Source organism: Centruroides vittatus, unplaced genomic scaffold, assembly GCF_030686945.1.
Source record: "Centruroides vittatus isolate TY-2023 unplaced genomic scaffold, ASM3068694v2 contig_5, whole genome shotgun sequence".
NCBI lineage: Eukaryota > Metazoa > Arthropoda > Arachnida > Scorpiones > Buthidae > Centruroides > Centruroides vittatus.
Window position 1 is genome coordinate 3753926 of NW_027122286.1, and position 26567 is coordinate 3780492.

The 26567-nt window shown below is 29.0% G+C and overlaps 1 protein-coding gene across 16 annotated transcripts in view; it reads left to right on the plus strand.

Moving 5' to 3' along the window:
• Positions 1-26567, plus strand: part of LOC136978245 (voltage-dependent calcium channel type A subunit alpha-1-like) — a 637477-nt gene that overhangs the window by 274887 nt on the left and 336023 nt on the right. For 10 of the 16 annotated variants that reach the window (XM_067273927.1, XM_067273930.1, XM_067273918.1 and 7 more), the window contains 2 exons: positions 6146-6310; positions 17459-17569. In XM_067273927.1, the coding sequence (XP_067130028.1) occupies positions 6146-6310; positions 17459-17569 (276 nt within the window). Of the gene's footprint in view, positions 1-6145; positions 6311-15629; positions 15741-17458; positions 17570-26567 lie in introns of all 16 variants that reach the window. The other 6 variants (XM_067273917.1, XM_067273923.1, XM_067273916.1 and 3 more) reach the window with 2 other exon arrangements.

A 26567-nucleotide genomic window follows, 5' to 3' on the forward strand; every position in this document is an offset into this window, starting at 1 on the left:
TTACATCACGTTAAACGTCATTATGTATTACGTCAGTCAATTACATGATAGCTCCCTCTATCGCTACTACCTCATGACACCCAGATTGGAGATTACTGGAAGAGCTGCCATCTTGGCACCAAGGGTTACATTAACCGAAAAATCTTTATTTCAAGTTTTGTCTAGTTAGCAATGAAAAACAAGAAGTAAATTGTCTGGCTGCAGTAGTTTGTACTAGTTAATGTTGAAATAGTAAACTGATTTCATTTCTCTCAGTAACTCTTTTATCTTTGAGAATTAGATAGGAATGCATTAACATTTTTTACTAAAATATTGCAAATTGAATAATTGATCATCCTGTAAAGGTTTATCTGTCACTTTTGAATCACCCTGTATATTAATGTACAGTGGAACCTCGGTATATGACTTTAATCTGTTCCCGATGTTTGGACTTATACCGAATAGGACGTATACCAAACCAACCTTCCCATAAGAAGTAATGTAAAAACAATTAATCCGTTCTAATGTAAAAAATCCCCTCTTGATACGATTAATGGGGTTGTAAAATAATTTAAACACTGAGCACATTAATAAAAAAATAAATTTTTTTATAGCTTTTTAAAGTTATTACAGTAATAATCGCAAATAATTGCTTCTGATACGCCGTCGCCAACACACTGTTTTTCAGTTATCCAAAGCAAAAGCAATTTCTCAACACGATCTAATGTCTCCGATCTCTGTTTAGAAATCGATTAAACCCCCCCAACATTAGCGGATTTAATAATGTCTTTATTTTTCACGATTGTCGATATCGTTGTTCTCTGAATACGGTATTCAACACTTAAATCTCGAACACCCACGCCACCTTCGTATTTCTCAACCATCTCTTTTTTTCAGTTCTGTTGCGATTCTAGTCATGTTTTTAGTTTTCTGTCGCTTTTCATTTGCCTTTTTTGCAATTCATGATTAATAAAAATAATAAAATTTTACTTACAAATTAAAATCGGAAGAAATTTAACAAAGTTATAGACCGTGGCACCGTCAACGTCTAGTCTGGTCTAGTACACCCATAGTGATACTTGTTTGTAGATGGCGCATATAATTGAATTAAGTCGTATACCGAACAAAAGTCGTATACCGAGCAAAATTTGTTTCGTCCAAACAGGATGTATTCCGAATTGGACGTATTCTAAAGCAGACGTATACCGAGGTTCCACTGTATCATAAATTTTTAAAAATATTTTGATAACAATTTTAATAAAATCGGATACCTTTTTAATTTTACATATGTTAATTAAGCATTTAAAAACATTACTTTGAGAGGGTCTATAGGCTTCACCAGATTGTCAATATTTAGAAGTTCAGAAATATTTTTCAAATTTGAAGGAAAAGATTTAACATTAAATAAAACGTGCTCAGCAAAAATTATAAACAAAATCTAACACCTTATCTTCGCTGAGAAAGTTTAATTTCAAACAAATGTTTTCGGCCTATTCTATAGGCCATCCTCAGGCTAAACAAATCGAATAGAACCATTCCATAAGAACGAATACAAATATTTAAATTTAAAAATTAACAACGGATTAATATAAATATTTAAATTTAAAAATTAACAACGGATTAAAAGATACATAATAAACTAATATCGTATAAAAATTAAAAAACAAAATAAAAACAAAATAAAAATCAAAAATAAACTCAGAAAAAACTTCTAAACACAAGCATAGAACCATAAAATAAACATGTAAATTAAGAGTTCCTTGCAGAGTTTTTAACCATATACTTCCAGGCCGATGGAAGGCCCTCAGCGTCCCTCGCATTTATACACGCCCCTTCTAGTTTGCTCTTGTAAATCTCTATCTTCTCAGCAGTCCTTACCAACGTTGGGGAGCTCACGGGTTTTATAATGTCCGCTTCATCCCATTTAACTATCGAGCTTTCGGTCTGAGCCATTTGGGATAGTACCGTGGCGTTGGAGCTTTTTCTGATGTTATACTTGTGCTCCTTGAGTCTTACACTCAAACTCCTTGTCGTAACGCCGATATAATCTTTCTTAATTCCAGCTGTGCGTTCTCGTATGGTATCCTATACACACCTGCTTTTTCTTCCTTCCTAATGCTATCCTTGTCATTCCTTAAAATCTTATAAAGGTTACTATCCCAAATGGCTCAGACCGAAAGCTCGATAGTTAAATGGGATGAAGCGGACATTATAAAACCCGTGAGCTCCCCAACGTTGGCAAGGACCGCTGAGAAGATAGAGATTTACAAGAGCAAACTAGAAGGGGCGTGTATAAATGCGAGGGACGCTGAGGGCCTTCCATCGGCCTGGAAGTATATGGTTAAAAACTCTGCAAGGAACTCTTAATTTACATGTTTATTTTATGGTTCTATGCTTGTGTTTAGAAGTTTTTTCTGAGTTTATTTTTGATTTTTAATTTGTTTGTTAATTTTTATACGATATTAGTTTATTATGTATCTTTTAATCCGTTGTTAATTTTTAAATTTAAATATTTGTATTCGTTCTTATGGAACGGTTCTATTCGATTTGTTTAGCCTGAGGATGGCCTATAGAATAGGCCGAAAACGTTTGTTTGAAATTAAACTTTCTCAGCGAAGATAAGGTGTTAGATTTTGTTTTGTTTGAAAAGATTTAATTAAAAATAAAAAGTTTATTTCAATTATTTTATATTTCACACAAAAAAGCTATTAAATAGAGAAATTGCTGATATAATTTTTTTTTATAGCCATTAAAACATAAATACTGTGTGTGAGGGCCACTCTGAAAGTTTTCTGATGCAATGACCCTGTTTATTGTTTATGTTTACTTTATGTTTGCCCTCATATCTTCTGAAAGTACCTTCCCTGATGCTCAATGCACTGCTGCATGTGAGAGAAGCAGCTCTGGAAGCACTGACACCAGTTTTCTTCTGAGATGTCTCCCAAGGTCTCTTTGTACACAGCAACTGCCTCTTTCCGGACTCAGAAAATGACATCCCTTGAGGACTACTTTGACTTTGGGAACAGAAAAGTTGCAGGATGCTAAATCTGGACTATAAGGTGGATGGATGACCAATTGCCCTCCAGAGTCACTCAAGTAGTCCACCATTCCCAATTCTGTATGCATGATGCTAAGTATCTCGCAGGCTTCTTTTATAAATATGATGACAATCTGATTCATGTAATAAGATTTAAGGAAAGACTCTTCACCAGAGTTGTCAATAGGAAAAGTAAGCTAGAGATTTTTTCCTGGGCCTGGAGAAAATAGGGGCCTATAGTGGTTTCTCTCTGGTTGTAACTTCTCCCAGGCTACACCTTGATGCCTTAACTAAGAGTCAAGAGACCTGGGGCTGTATTCTGGTCACTTATCTCTTGTCTCTAAAAGACAGAGACAATAATGGTCATTTATTACAATCTCGTCTTTGTTGTTGATGTCACAATTATGTTAGGTTGATTATACAAGTTTGTGTTATTTGTGTGCTCAATACAGTATAAAATTTTAACTAATAAAATTATAAAATTTTTGAAAATGCAGAGTATGAAATTATAGAACATGTGGTAAGGAAGGCATGAGTTCAAATAAAGCACATAATTTTGACAAAGATATGTTTTTTGTTTTATAACATTTTTACAGATTATAGTGTCAAAATATGTCTTGTAACATCTCTTAACAAATAAAAATTTTAATAACCTAAGAAAAGTATACATACTTAGTTAAGGAGAAATTATATGGTAATATTTCAAAAAATACTTGGAGAGACTGATAAGATTAACAAGATATTCAATAGTTTAGTAATTGATGTAGGATTATTAAAAAAAAGATGGAATCAGTGGTGTTCCCAAGTAGGCACTGAAAAAAATCAGAAGAATTATCTTTCTCAAAATATTCTTACCTGAGATAGAGAATGTTCTCTAATGCAATTGTGCAGTGTGAGTAGCATCCAGTCATCCATATTGGATATAACAAAATCGAGGCAGAAGGCAAAAGGTCAGTTGAAAGATGACTACTTGCTCATCTCTTGGAGATGATAAAATCTTCGAGAAAAAAGTTGTCCAAAATTGCATTTGGAGAGATGTGATAATCTCTCGAGACATAAACAATACAAGTTCTCAATGGCCCTGCAATTCACTGAACATAGTTTACACGGTCTTAAAATATCAAGTCACTTGGTAATTAAAATGAAATCAGCAACATCTTCCTATCACCATTTTTTGAAAAGACAATCAAATCAATGTGTAACATACTTACTGCCATTGGTTCTGACTTTTAAGTCAGCAAATCCCATTCTAGTACAGCTTCCACTACGCGGTCCGTTACCTCCGCTGCTTTGTCTACGTCGAGTGGGGTAATAGCGGCTAGGATAGATTGGACGGAAGTTGGAAGGTGTTGTATGAATAACTCTAGTATAACTGCGTCCGGGATTTGAAAATTTTCTGCCCGATGCTTTAGAACACACAGTAGTTTGGAGGGTTTGCGATCTCCTAGCTGTTCTCTGGCCAATAGTTTTTGTAACTCTTGTTGAGACAATTTGCCGGATTGTTTAATAAGTTCCACCTTTATGTGACCGTATGGATCTGTATGGTCTGGAGAAATAATAATGTCTCTAACCATTGATGCAACTTCTGGTGGTAAATGGGCCACTACATAGTTGAACTTTGTGGCACTTTCCGTGATCGGCTTTGGAGATCCTAGAGCAAATGTGCTTTCGCACATATGGAACCATAAGGCTGGGTCGGAAAAGTTGTATGGAGGGATTTTTACCGCTCCAATCTCGGCCATGATCTGATAATTGAGGTCTTGAGAAAAAGAACGACATACCTGATGAAGGTTCCAATGGGCGAATTCAGTAGTTTTCTTAGTCAAGTTACGTTCTTAGTCCGGGTTCAGGTCACCAATGTAGTGTTTTTTTTTTTAAAACAAAAACTAAGTTTATTTTCTGCTCGTGTAACAGTTACATGACTCGACGGTGCGGCTAACACAGACCAACTGGCTGTTCAAAAGGTCCCACAGGGTGAGTCCGGTTCCGTTCCAGGAAGTGATAACTCTTACCACCTGGGGTTTGTTACAACTGTTAAGATGTGGAGGGTGACATTCCCCACAAGAAAAATGTGAAATCTCAGAAAAATCAGCATGATGACATATAATAAATTGAAAAGAGAATTAGAAAATTGTTAATTGTATAATTATTATAATTTCAATCTGTTCTGTGCCATTATATTTAGTTTACCTGCTTGTGTCGTTATAAAAAAATACTATTAATGGTTTTCTTATTGATTATTAAATTTAATTGTAATTTAATTATGTATGCATTAGTAATTTTACACAAAGACAAATAAGTTAAAAAAGTAATGATACATTATAACATTATTGATAATTAATATAAAAATATAAATAAAGTGACCAGATCTTGAAATTAAAAAGCAGTATGTTAGATCAAAAAGGCATGACTCACTATGAAAAATGAAATAAAAAATTAAAAACTATTCTTTGAATGTAAAAAAGAAACTTAAATATTTGTTTTTACAAACTTATATATTACTGATGTATCTGCATTAAAAGATAAAGAACATTTTTGGAGTTTTTATCTTTTTGTGTGTTAAACAATGAAATTTTCAGCAGATATCTAAGAATACCTTTATTGCTTTTCTATTGTATCAGATTTTATAGAAGCATCTAGCACCATTGTCAAGTGGTGTTCACATAAGACAGTTTTTAATTATTAACTTTGAACATGTGCATGTGTTTGGAAGTTTGGTAACTTTAATTGAACTGAATTCTAAAATTTTATTCTAAAAATGTTACAGGGTATGCTTTTTCTTGGGTGCTGATCTGGTTAGCTCTGCCTTATCTTACTAATATTGTTAACATGATATTGCTCTCAATAAATTAATAACTGAATCATTGATTTTTGAAAATTAACAATCTGTTTATGCAAGCCAGCTCTGCATAAATAGCTGGCTTGCATATTACTCCATCAGATATTGTTATTTGTGTTCATTTGTATTGGTTTGAAGCCTTTTTACATTTGTAATAGTGCAGTTATACAAAAACAGGAAATCTGGTTACCTTACTATAAAAATTTTAATGAAAGAAATCATCATAATTTTATTTTTTTCTGATATGTTTTTTCTTTTTATTAATTTTTAAATTAATTTTTTTCTTCTAGAAATCTTGTATTGATTTTGCAATACAAGCAAAGCCTCTGCAGAGGTACATGCCCAAAAACAAATATGGTATCAAATATAAAATTTGGAAAGTAGTTGTATCAACTATTTTTGAATATTGTATTATGATATTAATTGTGCTCAATACTTTACTACTTATGATGAAGGTAAGTTTTATTTATAAAAATATGTTTATGAAATTTATAATCTGTTTTAATAATTTGAATATTTGATGTAAAATATAAAATTTTCATGGGTTATGTTTCTCTTCAGATTCCATTCTTTGGGAAATTGCATGTTGTTTAACAATATTTCTTTGAAAATGGAACATAAATTTATTTGATAATGATTATCTTTATTTCATTAAATAAACTTTATTAATCAATAGGAGTCAACATTTGGACAGAGATTTAAAAATTTGATTAATTAATAATTGGCTTAAAATATTAAGTAGATGAGAAAAATTTTCATTGTGGATTCTCAAATATATGATTAACTGTCAAGCACTTGAGAATCACTGTTAATTTAATGTTAAAATTTATTCCCTGATTATTTGCACGTAACAAGATGATTAAAATTATAGATTATTCTTTACTATCTGATCATAGTTTCTCTGCATTTTCTCATCTAATTCTTCCCAGCATGACTTATATGGAAGTTGACTGACTGATATGCCCGAGCTTTCAGAGTTATTACAGCATATGCACTAACATCATTGCTACATATTTATAGTATGGTGCTAATTATAAAGAAAGTGCCTAAATTTTCTTCAGTATGAAGATAAGACACTTCAAATTGGAGGACATTTTCACGTGCATGCAGAACATCAGTTTGAAGTATTTGGAAACGTTATTAATGCTTTTAGTTTTTGTGATTTATTTTTATCAACTTAATGGTCATTTTAATGAATATAGTTTATTGTTATTATTTAAATTGTTTAATTTATACTCAAGCTTTTAGTATAAATGAAGGTATAAAAAGTTGCTAATTAAAAGATTTGATGATTGTAATTAAAAATGTCTGAATAATTGAGAAATTTTGTTTAAAGTTAATGATTAAGAAATTGATAGATATGCTTAATATTAAACTATAATTTAAGTGAAAACAATTATAGCTTTTTCTAGCAGAAATATTTTGTTAATCAAATATATAATTTAAGGTATTTTAAAAATGAACATTTCTTTATTGTTATCATCATCACTTTTTTTTTACAAGTCTCCAAAAACTGGAATGTAGAAAAATTAATACAAAACACTAATTACAGAGTTTTCCAGAAAATAAAAAGTATTGGAATCATTTAAAAACAAAAAATGTTTTTGGTCTCTTTCAGGGTCTGCATCAAGTGTAGATCATCATTACAGAATGTTAGCAGAGATTCTAAATTTAGAATGTTTTTACTTGTAAAAACATTCTAAATTTAAGAAATTCATTTCTAGTTGATTCCATTACATATTATTTGCTAGAAGACTCTGTGTGATGTTTCATATTAATTTTCTTTTTATTTTGATAATGTTTATTACTTTTATTAGAGGATTCTATAGAATTCTTTTAGCAAAATAAATTGGCACTTTTCTGAATTATCTGTTTATCATCACAAATTTATTTAATAAAATATTTTAAATATTGATTTTACTATATTATCTATTTGTTTTGTAAGAAATACAAGAAATTGTAGATTTATATATTTTTTATATAGTTTTTTAATTCTTCATTTATATTTTGTATTGTTTCATAGATTAAACTTATTTGATTTACAGAAAATATTAATTGAACAATTAATATATTTTATAATTTTAACCACTTTAATCCAGTGTCAATAGAAGAATAATCAATCACTAACTCAAACTCAGCCTTCTTACTAAATATACTAGTTACATCTAATACACCTTATTGCTGAGAACATACATTTATTACGTATAACTAACGTTTTCGGCCCACTTTATGGGCCATCCTCAGGTTACAGTTGTTCGACTCTAATACAAAATCGAACACGTTCAAAATTAAACTAAATTAGAACATACATTTTAAATTTAAACAAATAGAACAAGTATAACACCAAATAATAAATAAGAAAATCCAAATAAAACACAAATGTAAATGAAAATAAAATACGGTGACTGGCCGTAAACATTAAGGAAAAATTCTTTATCCTTTAACGCATATATCTATTGAGCCTCTGTATAAGCATTATTATGTGTGTTACTTTTTACCATGTACTTCCATGATGACGGTAACCCCGTCGCATCTTTATAATTTAAACATCTGCCAGACAAACCCGCTCTGTAAATTTCGCATTTCTCCGTTATGGATGACAACGTTGGCGAGTGTACTTTTGCAAGAATTTTGGCATCCTCCCATTGCACAACAGAACCATCGGCTTGCGCAATCCTGGATAACGCTGTTGAACACTTGTTTTTTGCGACATCATACTGGTGCTCTTTAATCCTCACTCTAAGATTTCTATTGGTGACCCCTACGTAGTCCTTATCAATTCCCAATTGCTCATTTTTGTATGGAATCGCATAAACTCCTGCCTGCTCTCTATCGCCAATTCTTTCTTTGTCATTTCTAATCAACCTATATACTGTGGGGGCCCTTTTACATAATATACTGGCGTTTTTGTGTCTCGATATTTGCTTCATAATAGGGAAGAGACATTTATTATAGGTAAACTTTGTGAAGTTACCCCCAGCTTCAGGTTTCTTCTTAGAGTTGCTCTTAGGCTTTACGTATGCTGTTATTAAACGCTCTATAGACCTTGTTTCAAACCCTAACTCCTTTGCCACCATTTTTATTCTACCCAGCTCATCCATCGTGTCCATTATATTCGAGCAATACAAAAATGCTCTTCTGATTAGGGCCCTAAATGCGGATAATTTATAAACGGTTGGGTCATTAGAATTTGCCGGAATATACATCGGATCATGTGTGGGTTTGATGTACACCTTCGTGTACAAAGTTCCATTCCTAAACTCAATGCCAACATCCAAGAAGTGTAGTTGCTTGCTACTAATTTGCTCAAGGTTAAGTTTTAAGCCATGCTGGTTAGAGTTCATTTGGTCTAAGAATCGTTGAATCATTGCATCATTATTCCAAATAATTAGAACGTCGTCTACATATCTTTTGTACATGATTATGTATTCATTATAGTTGAAAATCGTCATGCGTTCCATTCTTCTTACCACCAACTCACAGAGCAGGCCAGACATCGGGCTGCCCATAGGGACCCCTCTTAACTGCTTGTAAACTTTACCTTGGAAACTGAAAAATGACTGAAAGCATATCAGATCGACCATTGTCTCTAAATCTTTTTTGTGTTCGTATGCTTTTGGGTGCAACTCACATAACAGGTTCATTAACTCTTCAAAACATGAGGTAAGATTTATTGATGGAAACATACTCTCGAAATCCATAACAGTCCCAATTTCTTTGTCCATTAACGATATATCATGCAGGTTTTTAACTAAACTAAAAGCGTCTTTTGTGACGAATTGGTAGTCTTCAATTAATGGTGTTAAATGCCTATGCATACGTTTCTCCAGAATGTAGGTTGGTCCTTTACATTTCTCTACTACCGGTCTGACCTCTTTACCGCTTTTATGTATCTTTGCGAACCCAAACAACCTAGGTACGCCTGGGCAGGTGATGTGGGCCCCTTTTAGGAAAGGGAACAACGATGCTATGGGCGATTTTTCTAATCTTCTTAATTTTCTGTCAATTCTTTCAACAACAGTTCGGTCCACCTCTTCACACTCAGTTTTCCTTATATATTCATCTAGGGCTTCATTGTACCTTTGTTTCTTCATTAAGACTAAATGCTTACTCTTATCAGCCCTAGTGACCACTATATCATTAGCATTCAACCATTTTTTAGCTTGGTTAATGCACAACTCTTTACCCTGCCTTCTACAGCATTTTTCAGTTTTGAATACCGTCTTCCATCTGTAATAGTCTTTATCAACTTCACACATACCTACAATTCCTCTTTCAATTTCGGCTACCACACCTCTCCAGTTCTTATTGCTGTCCGGAACATAATTAGGACCTTTTTCCAGGATTCGTTCCACACATTGCGGGAGTTGAATCTGATCCCATAATATATACGGGGTTGGCTTCAAAGTGCTCGTAGTCTTGGACGGTTGCTTTTTTGTAATCCACAGCAGTTTATTTCTGTATTTCTTCCTTAAACTAATGGTTATCCTGTCAGTTAAGCCAAGCCAAGTTATCCAGGATTGCGCAAGCCGATGGTTCTGTTGTGCAATGGGAGGATGCCAAAATTCTTGCAAAAGTACACTCGCCAACGTTGTCATCCATAACGGAGAAATGCGAAATTTACAGAGCGGGTTTGTCTGGCAGATGTTTAAATTATAAAGATGCGACGAGGTTACCGTCATCATGGAAGTACATGGTAAAAAGTAACACACATAATAATGCTTATACAGAGGCTCAATAGATATATGCGTTAAAGGATAAAGAATTTTTCCTTAATGTTTACGGCCAGTCACCGTATTTTATTTTCATTTACATTTGTGTTTTATTTGGATTTTCTTATTTATTATTTGGTGTTATACTTGTTCTATTTGTTTAAATTTAAAATGTATGTTCTAATTTAGTTTAATTTTGAACGTGTTCGATTTTGTATTAGAGTCGAACAACTGTAACCTGAGGATGGCCCATAAAGTGGGCCGAAAACGTTAGTTATACGTAATAAATGTATGTTCTCAGCAATAAGGTGTATTAGATGTAACTAGTATATTTAGAAGAATAATCATTTTTCCTTCAGTAACACTATTGAGTTAAAAATACATATTTAACTAGAAACTTTATTTCTTAGTTTGCTTGAAATGACAGTTGTTTACATTCAACTTTATCAGGGTTCTGTGTATTGCCTTGCTGAGAAATATAAAAGTTCTGTAAATAACATCATTATTATTGCATAGACTAAATATTTAAATAATTAGCAACAATAGATTAACAAATCTTTAATTTTTGCATTTATAATCTGATGTAGAATGAAAAAGCAGTTAAATGTAATAAATTTTCTCCATATCTAAATTGTAAAATAGTGTTGATGAACATACTAGGTACTTTTAGTGAGTGTGAATTCTCAGATTATATGCAAGTAATTTAAAAAAGCTTCATTGATGTGATCGAATAAAAATTATCTGTTTTTTATTACCTTCTGGTAAACACCATGAAAACTTGACCATACATAATATATAATCCATAATGTTTCACAAATTACTGTTTAAATTAATTTTGCTTAAAAAATTAGTCTTTTTTGTTTTATATAAGAAATTAAAAGTTTATTATGGACTTAAATTTTCCAGAATTCTTCAGTTTCAGAAGTTTCTGCAATGTAAAAAAAAAATAATTTTTTACAGCCTAAGATAGAATTTTTATTTACTTACTGATTGAAGTCTGATTGAAACTGAAGATTTCTGCCCCATGTAACAATAAAACCCATAACAATATAAAAAAAAAGAGCTAAAAGAATAAGGTGAAAAAAATATATATTAAAACAACATACCATATTTTCCGGCATATAAGATGACTTTTTAACCCAGAAAAATCTTCTCAAAAGTCGGGGGTCATCTCATAGGGTGAGTATATTTTAAACTCTATATTTTAACTGTAAAAGTTGGGGGTCGTCTTATACGCTGGAATATATACGGTATTTATTTTCATTTTTGGAATTGTTAATATAAAAATTATAAAGAATGCCTTTGTTTAAAATGCATAAAATTTTCATGCTGTATATGTTCAAGATTATTCATATTTTATGAAATACAGTAAAAATAAAATCTACAAATCCAATTAATATTATATTGCACATTACAGATAGTAACTGCCCAGTGCTCTGAATGTCATAGAATATGAAAATTATAATTTTTAAAAATCAACACTAGTGATAAGAATTGTGATTAGTTGATTACTACAGAAACATCTAGTCTCCAATTCCTAGTCTTTATTATCAGTAATCTGATAATGAAGACTAGGAATTTATGAATTGCTGAAACAATTAATTTATTAGTTAATGAAAAATCTTGATATAATTTATAATTTATCACTTAAAATTTATATTAGAAAGTTCATAACAGATATGTTTGTTTTGTTATTTTTAAATGCTCAGAATACAGTATGTTTGGATATATTATAGTCATTTTGACATAAACGTAATGACAAAAAAAAACAAATTTTTGAATCATTATGTAACCAATAATTTATTGCTATCATTATAATCCAGGCATTAAATAACAGTCTACAAAAAAATCATTATTGTTTCACAATGAAAAACTGCATAATCAGAAATATCTATAAAAATTTACCTGGTATCCTTCTAGAATGACAAATTCATAATTAAAAACTCATTAACAAATGAAGAGTAACATTTATTATGAGAGTAAAAAATAAAGTTTAATTTGCTATTTTTCTTCCATTGTTTTAATACTAAATTTAATTTTTTTAAATTCATCTCTGTATCTCTTAATTAAACAATATCTGTTATTATTATATTGAGTTTTGAGATAAAATATAAATTTATAATTTTCTAGACTAATTTTATTTTTGTTTTTACTTGTTAAGAAGAATCTGAAAGTTCAGCAGTTATTTATGAGATTATTTTAAATATAATACATTTACACATGAGATGATTTTAATTATAGTACATTAAGAATTTATACAATTCAAATTAAATTCTATAAATTCTTAAATTCTATAAAATGGGTAACATCTTATTATTCTTTTCTGTGCTGTTGATATATTAATGAAATAATAAAGCTTTGCTACTTTGTAAAGATATTTCAGCTGATTAAATACTATTTTTAAGAGATGTTGCTGTGATAATTATTATTAATTATTTTTTCTGTAATTCTAACATTTTTCTATATTCTACATCATTATTTTAAGACACAATTCTAATTCTCTGTCAAAAAATAAGTTATAAAATGACATTTATTTTGCAGTTCTTTTCCCAAAAGATCAAATTGAATAAAATATGTTTTACCACAATAAATTACTTGAAAACCAATATGCATATTTTTATTAGTTTTCATATAATGTTTAACTTTGCACAAGTTTTTTGATTGTTTGAATTTGACTGAATTTTTTAAGTTTTCTTTCATTTAAAACACTATTTATATAAAATACTATTTATTAGAATATAAACAAACTGGAAACGAAAACTGTGAACATAAGAAATTTTTCAGTAGTAGAATGAAATGTGATGAAAAAAGTAAATATCTGATTCAATATAGAGGAGAGAGCACTATCAATAAATTCATATATTAAAGTGTTGTTATAAAATTAAATTTTATTACAACATTTTAAGGCACAAAAATTAAACTTTGATTGTATTTTAAAGTGAATACTCTACATTGTTAATTTTTATAATTAAATCAAAGAATTAACAGAATAAAATAAAATAAATATAATAAAATAAAATTCTGAAGTAGAGTAACTATAATAATATATTTATAAGATATAATAAGTTTTAATTTTTTTACTTTAAATTGATGTAGAAAGATAAATTAAACTCATATTTTAATAAAGGCATAATAAATTAATTTTGTAAAATATTATAATTATTTTCAATTTATAAAATTGGTACATAAAAATTGAATAGTTTCTATTAAATTAAAGCAATATATATTAATAGATTTTTTTATTTAAAAATTTTTGTTTATATTTAAAATTAAATATATCAGGATTCCTTAATAATAGGAGAAAAATTCTCTTCATTTTAATATTAAAAAATTATAAAAGTATTATTATTCAGACATTATAATAAAAATTAAATTAAAAATAAATAAAAGAATTTATTTATTTTTATTATATATCTTATTAAAAATCTGTTGGAATATTAATATACTGCATACTCAACTTATTAGCAGTTTGTTTATAAAATAAAATGACCATTAAGTTGTTTAAAATGGGGATGTTGCAACTGAGAATATAAGAAGTTTGTTGAAAAAATTCAGATTATGGTGAAGTGGCATGTTACAGAATTCATGTAAGAAAGATAATACCGCATGATAATGGTTTTGTGACTAAGCTTAGCAACTACATCACAGTTTTTCTACTTGTTTCTGTCTTTCTCTTTCACAAAAAAAAAAGAAAAAAAATTAAATCTGCCTGACGTAACACTTGATTGCATATGTAGATTCATCTGATCAAAATATCACTGCACCCAAAATGGCCACAATGTTTCTTTAGTCTTCACATTGAAATCCTTAATTAAAACTATAAGTAAATTTTTGAAAATGAAAGCACCAGATAAACATTTAAAAGTTTTATATTAAACATGGGCTGTTTTGAAAACTTATTTCAAAGTTCTATAGATTATTATTAATTTCAAAAACTGTAAATAAGTAGTCATTAACATTTTTGAGCAACTAAATTAAAAAGCTTAATTTCATTTTTATCAACTATATAAGCTACTATGCAAAATTTGAATTTAATTAGATGAGTAAAATTGTGTATTTTGCTTATAATTTATCTATGAAAATAAATGTTCAAAATATCATTATAAAGAGCATATAAAATGTATTTTCCTGTATCAGTAGATGACCTGGTACTAGGTAATTATCTAGCTATACTTCTGTTAGAAGTTTAAATAATTTGATTTTAAAATATGTATTATTGAAACAAATATAAAGAATTATAATATTAAAATGTATAAATTATCAATAGATAATTACAATCATAATTCAATCATCTATTGATTCAATCATTACAATTCAATCATTACAATCATCTATTGATAATTATAATTATCAATAGATAGATTCTGTATACACTATATATAATCTAAAAGTTTCTTGAATAAGAAATACAATAGCTAGAAAGTATTTCCAGTTATGTTTTAAATATAATTATATTTTTCTGATTTTTTTTTATTATTAGATAAAGTTGAATGCATTGATATGTAGAATACTGAAAATAAGTTATGATATATTTATCCTCATTTATCTTACTAGTAATATTCTACATCTCATGCTATGAATCTTAATTCTATAAAAAATAATAATACATAACTTTTTATTTAATGTAAAAAAAAAAAATGCTCAAAAATGTTATAAAATATTTTAAATAACTTATTAGGTTTGTTTCAGTTCAGATGATATATAATTTGAAAAACAATAATATGAGCTAAAATAAAGATATCTTTTTATGTGAATTTAATCAAAACAGCCTATGAATGAGAAAAATAATAGCATTTTTGAAAAACTGCTATTATTTGTTTTGATAATATATGTGATTATTGAAATCCCATTCCTAAGTTTTGTTTGTGTACTCAAATAATAAAACTTTCCATAACACTGCTTTTCTTATACTATATTGTATCTTTCTATAAACCTCATTCTTAATCCTTGATTCTTTGTTAATTTTATGTGCAAGAGTTAGAATGTTTGTTGATTAAGAAAAAGAAACGAATGTTGATATTTGGCCCACTTTGAAGGTCTTTTTTGTGTCTCACTGCTCTAGTATTACAATCAAACCAACTTGTACAGGGACACTCTGCACTACATGAATATCGCCTTCACTGCACTATTTACCCTTGAATGTTCTCTGAAGTTATTGGCATTTGGAATCAGGGTAAGAATTGGGAAATTTTAGTTTCCTATCTTAACCCTTTGAATGAATTTTTTTTAACAAATTAAATGACATGATAAACAGTTATTGTGGCCAATTTTTCTTCAAACCATTCAAAGGGTTATTATTTCAAGCTAAAGCTAAATGAGCCTTTAAGCACTTTTTTTGTGGATTGGAAAGGGTCTGTAGATTTTAAATAACTTTTATTTTTATCAAATCCAATTTTATTTATTTGTGACAATAGCTATTTATAAGAGATCAATTCAATTAACAGTCTTATTAATAAATACTAACATAATAAAATGTTTTAAAATACACACTATTTTAAAACATTTTGGAAAGTTATTGTGTGTTAAATAATAATTATATTGTAAATTAAACCTTTATAAATTGATCTCATGCTATTCACACAATTTTCTGCTTTGCCATTCTTTAATATTTATGAATTTTAGAACAATGACATACAGAAGACAGTTTTGGTTATATTATGCAAATTAATATTGACCCTTCCAATCCTATAATTTCTTTCTTTCTTTCTTTATTTATTTTTTAAATTGTCTTGGCCTATCAGGGTGCTCATTTGCTGCATGTGACATGCGTTATAAATACGCGTTCATGTGTGACCACACACAACTATGGTATGTGCTGCTGGTATGTTTGCGTGTATGCATAGCGCCATCATTGAGCCTAAGTCCTTTCCATATGTACCTATTATTTTATTTATTCATGTTTCTTAAATGTTCTTCATCATTACATCTATTATTTCTTCTTAAATGCTGGATATATGTCTTTCCAGTTGAATACAACCTTAAAGCACATTTAGCATAAAAGAAAACCAGAAGTGGTTTGAAATTAATATTACAGGTATGTTAGAATCAGAGAAGGTATACCAAGATGTATCAAATGATGGATCTAAACAGAATTCTATAATGTATCAAAAAGCATACCAAAGATTGTCAAAATCCCAAATTTCCCATCTTATTCAATGTTTTTTCAGTCTCAAATGCATCTTGCTTTAAATGCACAAATATTGCATGATGATATTGCATGATTTATCAATTGCATACTTGTCCAAATATACTGATTTGAATTGTCTTACTCTTTTATTTTTATGAAGTGAGAATCCTTTAGAGTATAATGTCATTTTGTAAAAAAACAGCATGCATAAAAAATAAATTGGAATGTGTGTTTAGAGCATGTGATATGAATATATGATTATATTAGAATAATTTTGTTTGCTATGTTTGAAATCTCTGCTCAAATAATAATAGGTTATTAAACTTCAAAAAAATTATAGATATTAACAATTTAAGCATTGTTTATATTTTTCTTTTTTAAAAAATTGATCAAGGATTTTTTTAAAAGATTAGGAAATTAATAGAATTTGGAGCAGAGGTAATTTTTTGTAATTGAATTTTAATAGTTTTTCATCCTAGATGGAAACATCAAAACCTTAGCATGCTATAATAATGTATTCATCTTGGATGTAAAACTAAAGAAATAATCGTCTGCTTTGTTTTTTTAATGTCTGCAATAATTTCGCTGAAAGATAATCAATCAAAACTCCTAAAATCCCTGTGACAATTGGACATTGAGTTTAAATGTTTTTCTCTCTCTCTCTCTCTATCTCTCTTGATTTATTTTTCAACCTATACCACCTTGTTTTCTGATTTGGTGTTGTTTTTTTCTCATCTCCCCATTGTTCAATTCGACGCCAATAGTACCACTACGCCAGTGATCTGTATCTAGACATATTAAGCTACATGAATGAGGCATTTACGACACTGTTCCTCCTTGAATGTATACTCAAGTTGATGGCATTTGGATGCAAGGTTTGAATCATTTTCCCATTTAACTACTACTACTCTTACGATTTATATACCTTGTAGCTTTAGGTGTATAGTTAGGAAAGAAAAAATTCTACCAAACTTTTTAATTTAAGTCAGCATTTTTAGTATTATATATCAGCAATATAAAAATTTAACAAATATAAATAAATAAAATAAAATAGAAGGAAATGAAGATACTAAACTAATTAAATTAAAAGAAAATTTTTTAATGGTAAGTATAAATGAAAGATATGGAGTCTTCAAAACCTAGATCTAATTATAATATTGTAGTAAATTAGTTAAAATAGTTGTTATTAAAATTGATTCTATGACTTTATTTTATATTAATTTGAAGTTTAAGTAGTTTTTAAATTAAATTAAAATAACAATAGAAAAATATATTGAAAAATAATTTTAATTTTTTTAATATATATATTTATGTACTTTTATAGAGGTATTAATTAATTGATAAGATAATAAATAACTGCTATTATAAAAGACCCTGATAACTGCATAAAAGAAGTTTTAACTGTGTCTTTCAGTTATTGTAAAGTATCTTTAGCTTCATCATTTTATATAATTTAAATTATCAACATTCTACAAAATATTTCAAAATTGATGATATTTTATAGAGTGGCAGTAATTCAAATTATGTAAAATCAATATATTTTAAAGATGATTTACAGTAAACTGAAAAAATTATTCAAAGATTTGTATTTATTAATTGAAATCTCCAATAATAACAATTTTATTTTTTATTTTATATGTATAATTATATCTTGTAAAAGAAAATAGATAATTGTGGAAAAATATTTCATGTAATAAAATACTACCAATTAGAGATTCCATTCTTTGGAATACCAATATTTAATTAATGATTTACTCCTGATTTTAAAAGTTGTTTTTTTGGATTAAATTAGATCAATATGAAAAGTTTTTGTTAGAAAATGAAATATAAACATTTAACCAACAATAATAAGAAAACTTATGCAAAATTACACATACTTTTAATAATTTATATGCAAAAATATTAAATATAATAAAATATAAATATAACTTATCATTTGTTTTTATTAAATTTATTATTTAATCATTGATTTAAAAAATATCATCAGTTTTAAAATAAAATTTAAAAATAAATATATTTGATGTAATTTTTTGAAAAAAACTACAAAAAATAAAGAAATTATTTTATTTTAATATAATTAATATCTACACATTTAAATATAAAAAATAGCTCTCATATCATCCTTTGACATATAAAATTAATAATACTTTATATATAAAATGGTTAAATAATAGATACACTTCCTTAAATCTGTTACTGGCACGTAACGCATATAAGATATACAGCAGGTGACATATGCGTATATGCGTTACATGCTGGTAACAGGTTTAAGGAAGTGTAGATTTTACTCCTGTGCTGAAGTTGGAGTCAGTTCTGTATTTAAATAATATATATTCACAGTTTACTATATGAATACAGTAAAAATACAAAACATTGTTTTGCTTATTATCTCTAAAATTACATGTAAGAAAAATTTTTTATTAAACTGTATATTTCAAGAATGCTGAAGACAAATTTATGAATCTTAATCTTTATATCTGCTTTGTTTATTCTGTTTGAAATATCTAAATCTACCATTTACATAAAAAAGTTCTCTTTTGTCTAATTCAAGACCAATAGACTTAGAAACATGACATCTTTAAAATTCTCTCTCTATCATCAGAAGCAAACTTTAATAAAAAATTTAAGAAATATTAATTCAATACAGCAATCATTTATAGAGTTAATTTAGTGCAATTTTTAAAGCAATACAAACTTTCAAAGTCATAACATTAATTAATTTAATTTCAAAATAGAATATAAATACCAATAGAATATTTTATAGAACAATATTAAAAACAATATATTCTAAATATGCTTAAATCTACAATTTTTATAAAACATAACAATTTAACTATTTAAAATTAGAAGTAAACAACTTAAATTTACAACTAAAATAATAAATTTTAGTTGTAAATTTAAGTTGTTTACTTCTAATTTTAAATATTTATATAATATTCTATTATTATTATTATTAATAATAATAATACAAAAACTTTAATAGGCCATTAAAATATTAAAATATAATTTGTTCACATGTACTGCTATTTGTATATTCAAAAAAAAAAAAAAAAAAAAAAAAAGCTTTTTTCTTATTATGTTAATGTATAAGAATTCAAATAAAATTTTAAAAAAATATGCCAGGAGAATTTTTTGTTCTATCTTTGTGACTAGTTTTCAGAATATTTTTGCTATTGGACTTACCATGGACACCTCTATTTTGTTTATATGTAGTTGAGTTTTGAATATAATGCATGAAGAGTGGTATATTAAATTACTATATTTAATATGCCACTTCTCATACAGATATTTTATGATTTCTACTATTTTTGCTAACATAAATTTGTGAATAATTAACACATTGGTGTTGCGGCGTTACAAACAGTGATTTGTAAAACTTCACATGTACTGGCAAGCACTTTCAACAGCTTACAGCTGTCATCTTCAGGCAAAAATCGAATACTATAATTTTCGAACAGTCAGCTTTTTAACAGACTATTTAAATTACGTAAAGCACGTGGATGGAATTCCGTATACATATTAAAATTGCAATAATTATTATAGGTGTAGAAACATGCTGTGATGACTTAATAACCCCAAAACATTTAAAACATAAATAATGGTGCCATATTTGGCTGTGGTGTAACTGAGAAAGTAACTGTAATCGACATTAGAAATCCAACAGCTGTGGATATCATTATTTAAACAATCTAAGTTATAAATTTCCTTTCTCAGTTACACCACAGCCAAATATGGCACCATTATTTATGTTTTAAATGTTTTGGGGTTATTACGTCATCACAGCATGTTTCTACACCTATAATAATTATTGCAATTTTAATATACGGAATTCCATCCACATGCTTTACGTAATTTAAATAGTCTGTTAAAAAGCTGACTGTTCAAAAATTATAGTATTCAATTTTTGCCTGAAGATGACAGCTGTAAGCTGTCGAAAGTGGTTGTGAGTACATGTGAAGGCCGCAACACTGATGTGTTAATTATTCATTACTGTATGTTGGCGTGAAGTGTAATATTATTTTAACATAAATTTTATTTAAAAACTTTGAATTTGATGTAGAAATGATGAAATCCCATAGATTTTTATATTTAGTTAAGGAAATAATCATTTTAGTTCTTAAAAATCAAAATTCCATAGGTATAAATTAGAAAAAGAAAATCCATATAGAAAATATTGACAACGAGAACTTATTAAATTTTTTTTGACATCAATAATTTCCTTTTATAAAGACTAGTCGGCTATTTCAATAATTGTTCTAACATTTGAGAAGTTTTGCATACAGCAATAGGAGTCATATTTTTCTGCTCTTTACTCAACTGGAACACACTTCATGCATTTATAGATTAAACTTTTATTCTTTCTTATGAAAATTTTAACGTTAATGATGCCAACATTTTAAATAGATTCATTTTTAAATTTATATTTAAAACAAAATTTGTAGTTTGCAAATATAATACAAAGGCTCTTTTTCAAACTTTTGACATGTTTGATCGTTACTACTAAAATTTTTATCAACATTTTTAAAAAAAATTAGTATCATTACCTTAATGTTACAGGAAAAAAAAATTTTTTTTTTAAATAAAAGTCAAAGCTTTTTAATAAATGTTTTCAGATTATTTAACATGTATAAGACACAATACTAATAATTAAGAAATTAGTTTTTTACTTGATAAAATGTTTGACTATTATATCTCATTTCAGGTACAAAACTAATATGTGAACAGCAATAAGGAGCTGTTCACATACTATGTGGTTGGTTTTTGATTGATTTTTGGACATTCTCCTTGTAATTATTTCATTTGTCTGTCTTATGTTGGTTCATTTGTTATAACATGGAATGAATTTTTAAATGTCTGGGTGCAATTTTCAGATTGCAGACCTATACATTCCCACTGGCATCTGTTTACCTGTCCTTTGTTAATCTTGAGAACAAAGTTAGATAGATAAAAATTGAGACCAGATATGGTAAGCTTAGAAGCCAGAGGTTTTGATTCACTATATATGAACTTCCAGTCTGGACCAGAAGTCATATGATGTTTTAAATTAAAAGACAATTAAAAATTGCAGCCCGGCATTGTGACAATGTCACATTAATATAAATTTGACTTTTTGTGATTTAAATTATACCAAGAGTGATTTTGAAATAATTGTTTAAATTAGAATGCTTTGAAATCTGATGATGATGAAATTAAGCCTTAAAATAACTAAACCTTCTCCCACCCTGGGTTGTATAAAACAAAACTATATACCTTCTATAACCAATATTTGGTGTGAATTATCTATATACTGGCAAACGTTTTCGATGCCCCTCCTGGGCTCTTCTTCAGGCCAAATTTGCTGTAACTGGATTCCAGCAATTGAATGCTTTTAAATAATAATGCATTCAGCTTCTTAAAGTTTGAACTTTAAGAAGCTGAACGCGTTATTATTTAAAAGGAAGAAGAACCCAGGAGGGGCATCAAAACACATTTGTCAGTATATAGATAATTCACACCAGATATTGGTTATAGAAGGTATATATTTTTGTAAGCCTTAAAAACATTTAATATGAATTTTAATAATAAAAGGATGCCTTCATAAACTTTTTTTTAGTTGTAATTAATATTACAATATCAATTATTTGAGTTTATTTAAAATCTTTTAACAAAGCAAGAATTGCCCATTACTTTCCCTTGTTATGTATACATAACAAGGGAAAGTATTGGAATCATGTCACATTTGACCCTCTGGATTTTTTGCAAATTTTCCACTTTTTGAGAACCCCTGGACCCAAAAGAGTAGAAAAGAACAGGAAAAAAATTGTGTTTGTTGGCAGCTATTTTGTTTAATAGCTCAGGATGGTGTAAAGATTAATAAACAATTAAGAATATGTAGGCCTAATAACTATACTTAAGTGTTGTAGCGTTACCAATATCAACTTTTAGCGCATGAGAATGGTTTGCTTTTGCTATTGCACCCTATGTAATCTTGGGAAAATTACACCACTCGTTATTACTATTTATATTTTTAGATCATCATTTTAATTCAAATATATTTTATATTCCATCCATGTGCTATATTTAATTTCAAATATTGTTTGAAAACTTAAAATTCGATAGCTGTTGTATTATTATTTATTATTATTATTATTTGTTTATTGATGAATATACATAAGGTACATGCCCGGTGCCATTAAGTACAAAACCGGGTGAGAACATGAGATACATTAAGCAGTTTTCTGAAGAACAAGAATTATCTATAGTGGTATTAATAGGTTTAAATATTATAAAATACATAAAATACATCAAGAATAAAGACAATTGTAAAACGCTTCGTCAAGAAGATGAAGCAGTATCACAAGACATGGTACACAGATTGAGGACGAGACAATAAAGGCTCGCGTTTAACATATTTCGATAATGCATTGCAGAAGATGGTAACAAAGGATTAATACCTTGTAGAATGTCATACATAGATGTCATTAACACGTTGACTGCCATCTACGAGATGACTCGTAGTTACCGTTTCTGCCTAGGACGCCACCTACGAGTTATATCGTAGTTTGTTTCCTTGCCATATTTGTGCAGCTACGATGTAATTCGTAGTATATCAGTGTAAATATGAATAGATAGCTTCAGGGGCAAGAACAAAAAATCAAGTTTGGCTTACATGAACAGAACATTTATTAATTAATGAACAGAAAATATAATCATAAAAAGTTTATTCAAAATCAAAAGCAAAACAATATTTTTATTGTTTGTGATAATTTATAAAACAAAAATATAAATTTAAACGAACAGAAAATATTATAAAATGTTTATTCAAAATCAAAAGCAAAACGATATTTTTATAGTTTGTGATAATTTTTAAAACAATCTTCTACGCAAAGGGCTGGCTTCTCAAGACAGATTGGACAGAAATAACGCGTTTCTCGGCGTTTTTTAGCTTTGGTACAAATTCGACATGGCTTTGTCGGATGTTGTTTTTTCTGAGTAGATGGGATACTCTGTAAATAGTGAAGCTTCTGCAATTTAATTTTTTTTGAAACTGGTTGAATCTCTTCTCCAATCAACGCTTTGACGAATGCTTCTCTAAACTTTTAGTTTAGAGAAGCATTCGTCATAATGAGAAGCATAAGTTTTATTTTAGAGAAAAAGAGAAGCATAAGTTAGCTTATAGAGAAGCATAAGTTTTATTTTAGAAGAAGTTGCTTTTTGAAAGAGTTTGTGTGCATTATGTATATATATTTCTATAATATGTAATGCAACCTTTTTGAGCCATCTAATAGTCTTTCTTAGAGCTGTGTAGTACGATAGCATTTGATCTGATCGTCAATGCCAGACGTTCCATGATTATAATCTCGAATTATATTCGGTTTCGTCGAACATTTTCCATTGCGATTGAACACCTCTACCATTTCAACAACGTGCATGTTTGAAATGGTAAGGACTTCTCGTTTGTCTTTCCATTTACATACAGTAACAGGACCATTTCGCTGCCAAATAAACTCCCCCATCCTCACCAAAAATTTTGTCAGATTCTGAATCACTTAGATTAGTGTAGTAATCAAGTTGTTTTTTAGTCAGTGGTCTTTTCTTATCCATTTTGGGATATTTATAATTTGATTATAAAAATAAATAAAAAATAACACTCTCAAAAAAGACGTAAATGTGATGTGCTCGCCTCTATATCCGATTTATTACTAATGAATTTAGACGCACATCTCCGATTGGCTGTAGCGAAGTGACAGGACGAATCGTGTCTGTGCACGAATTAACTCGTAGTTTGGCTTTAGCGAAGAGCTTTCTGTTACATAAGCCAACTACGAGATAATTCGTAATACCTTTATTTTAAGAAAAACACATTTTATATGCTATTTGATTATTACTATATACTCTGATTAGAGTTTTTAATAATATAATATAATTAAATTAAGTTGGCGTTTTACAACAGAATCCTAAAAAGTCACGTGGCAGTCAACGTGTTAACACACGCGTATGCGACATAATTACACGTAGTGTACATTTAAGTTATTACATATATAGCAATTGATTTACATCTTATGAGCCAATATAAAATACCAACCAGTGCCAGTATATCGAAGCATATCGTCAGCACGTATCTTATTATTCAATTTAAAATTAACAATTCGGCATTATATAGACATTTAGAGCAACAGCACATTCATGACATCGAACATCATAACATAAAGAAATAAAATATTAATTGAAGTTAACAAATATGGTAATATCTTTGTGCAAGCGTCATCTATGTGAATATATCACATAGAATAATTTATGAACCATATAAAGTATTATAAATATATATAGCATGAGAAAATACATATCATGTATAAGTAACAACAAACATATTAACTATCATCAAATAAAATATTAACAGCAAATAATAACACATATATATATATAATATAGTAACCTGAATTTAAATAACAAAACTTAAAATAACACCTAAATGTAACAAGTGAACAACTTTTTGTACAAGTTAAGCTGTACAGTCCATCACTCTTCTGTAAAGATGGGTCGGCACAGGTAGAATTCTGTGGAAGGTTGTAAAGCAGAAAAGAACAGCCAGTGTGCAACTGCGCCGTCCAAATTGAGTAGTAGGTTCTGTGTTCACGTAGATCTGAACAGTTCTAAAGTTGCATAATGATGGGTCATCATCTGTCGGAGTCTGAAGAGTTCCTTTAAGAGTGAGTCAGCACATGTCAATCTGTGCAGTCCAAGTAGTTAAAAAAAAAAAAAAAAAAAAAAATCTTTATTCACGGACTGTACAGATTTCTTGTACAAAGTAAAGCGTGTATCTTGTACACTCAAACCAATCTGCACAGAGGATACTATGTGCAGATATGCAGTGCTGTCAATGAGGCGGTATTGAAGTTGGAATCAGCACTAATGTGCAGACAAGCCAGCTCGGTCCCTTGTTGTTGCCTTGCAGAGTTTGCAAAGATGATCGGTACAAACGAGGTGCGAAGCCAAAATTTCTTCTTCTTCTTGCTTGTATTCTGAATTAGGTGGTCATCGTTGAGAATATACATCGAACAATAATTGAAGAATCATCGTAAAACGATCCAATTGTGTATTCCTGAGTTATCTGCTGATGTAGGCTGGGACAGTAGTTCTTTTGAAGTACATGTTGACAAGCCGGATAAATGCGTCGTATGTGTCTTTAAAGATAAATAAACTTTCCAAGTTAGGGGGTGGCCAAACAAGGTTATGCGCTGCAGCAAGAGTTTTAAGCACAAATCTCTCAGGCTCAAGCATGGGGCATTGTAGAATGTAGTGTTTGCTTCCATCCAGGCACTCGCAAATAGTGCACATGGTAGTGGTGGTGCCCATAAATCGAGATTGGTATGTAAAAAATCTACCATGGTTAGTTAACATTTGTGTCAGATTGTGATTTGGGTAATACCATTTAATAGCGAGAAATTTTGGAATATCAGGAATAAAGTGATTGGTAATTGAATTATTATCCTCCCATTTTAATTGCCACTTGTCGATCACTTCCATCCATAATCTAGATTTGATTGTTTGTATGCTAATGTTTTTGTACGCAATTGGAAGATCAGTGTTAGTCGAAGCCAGACGTGCAAGATTATCAGCCCGCTCATTACCAAAATGACCCTGATGGCTTCTAATCCAATTTATGAAGTATTGGCAGGTCGAAGAATTCATGATATTTTGGATTTCATTTACAAGTGGATGAAAGCTTCTTGTCTTAAGAGAAGCTATAGCAGAGGCACAGTCAGTTATAATGTTAATTTTTTGCTGCGAAAAATGATCTCTACACCAGGATGCAGCCATGCGTATTGCATATAGCTCAGCCTGAAAGCTTGAGCATCTCTCACCTAATCTGAATTGTTGATGTTCAATTTC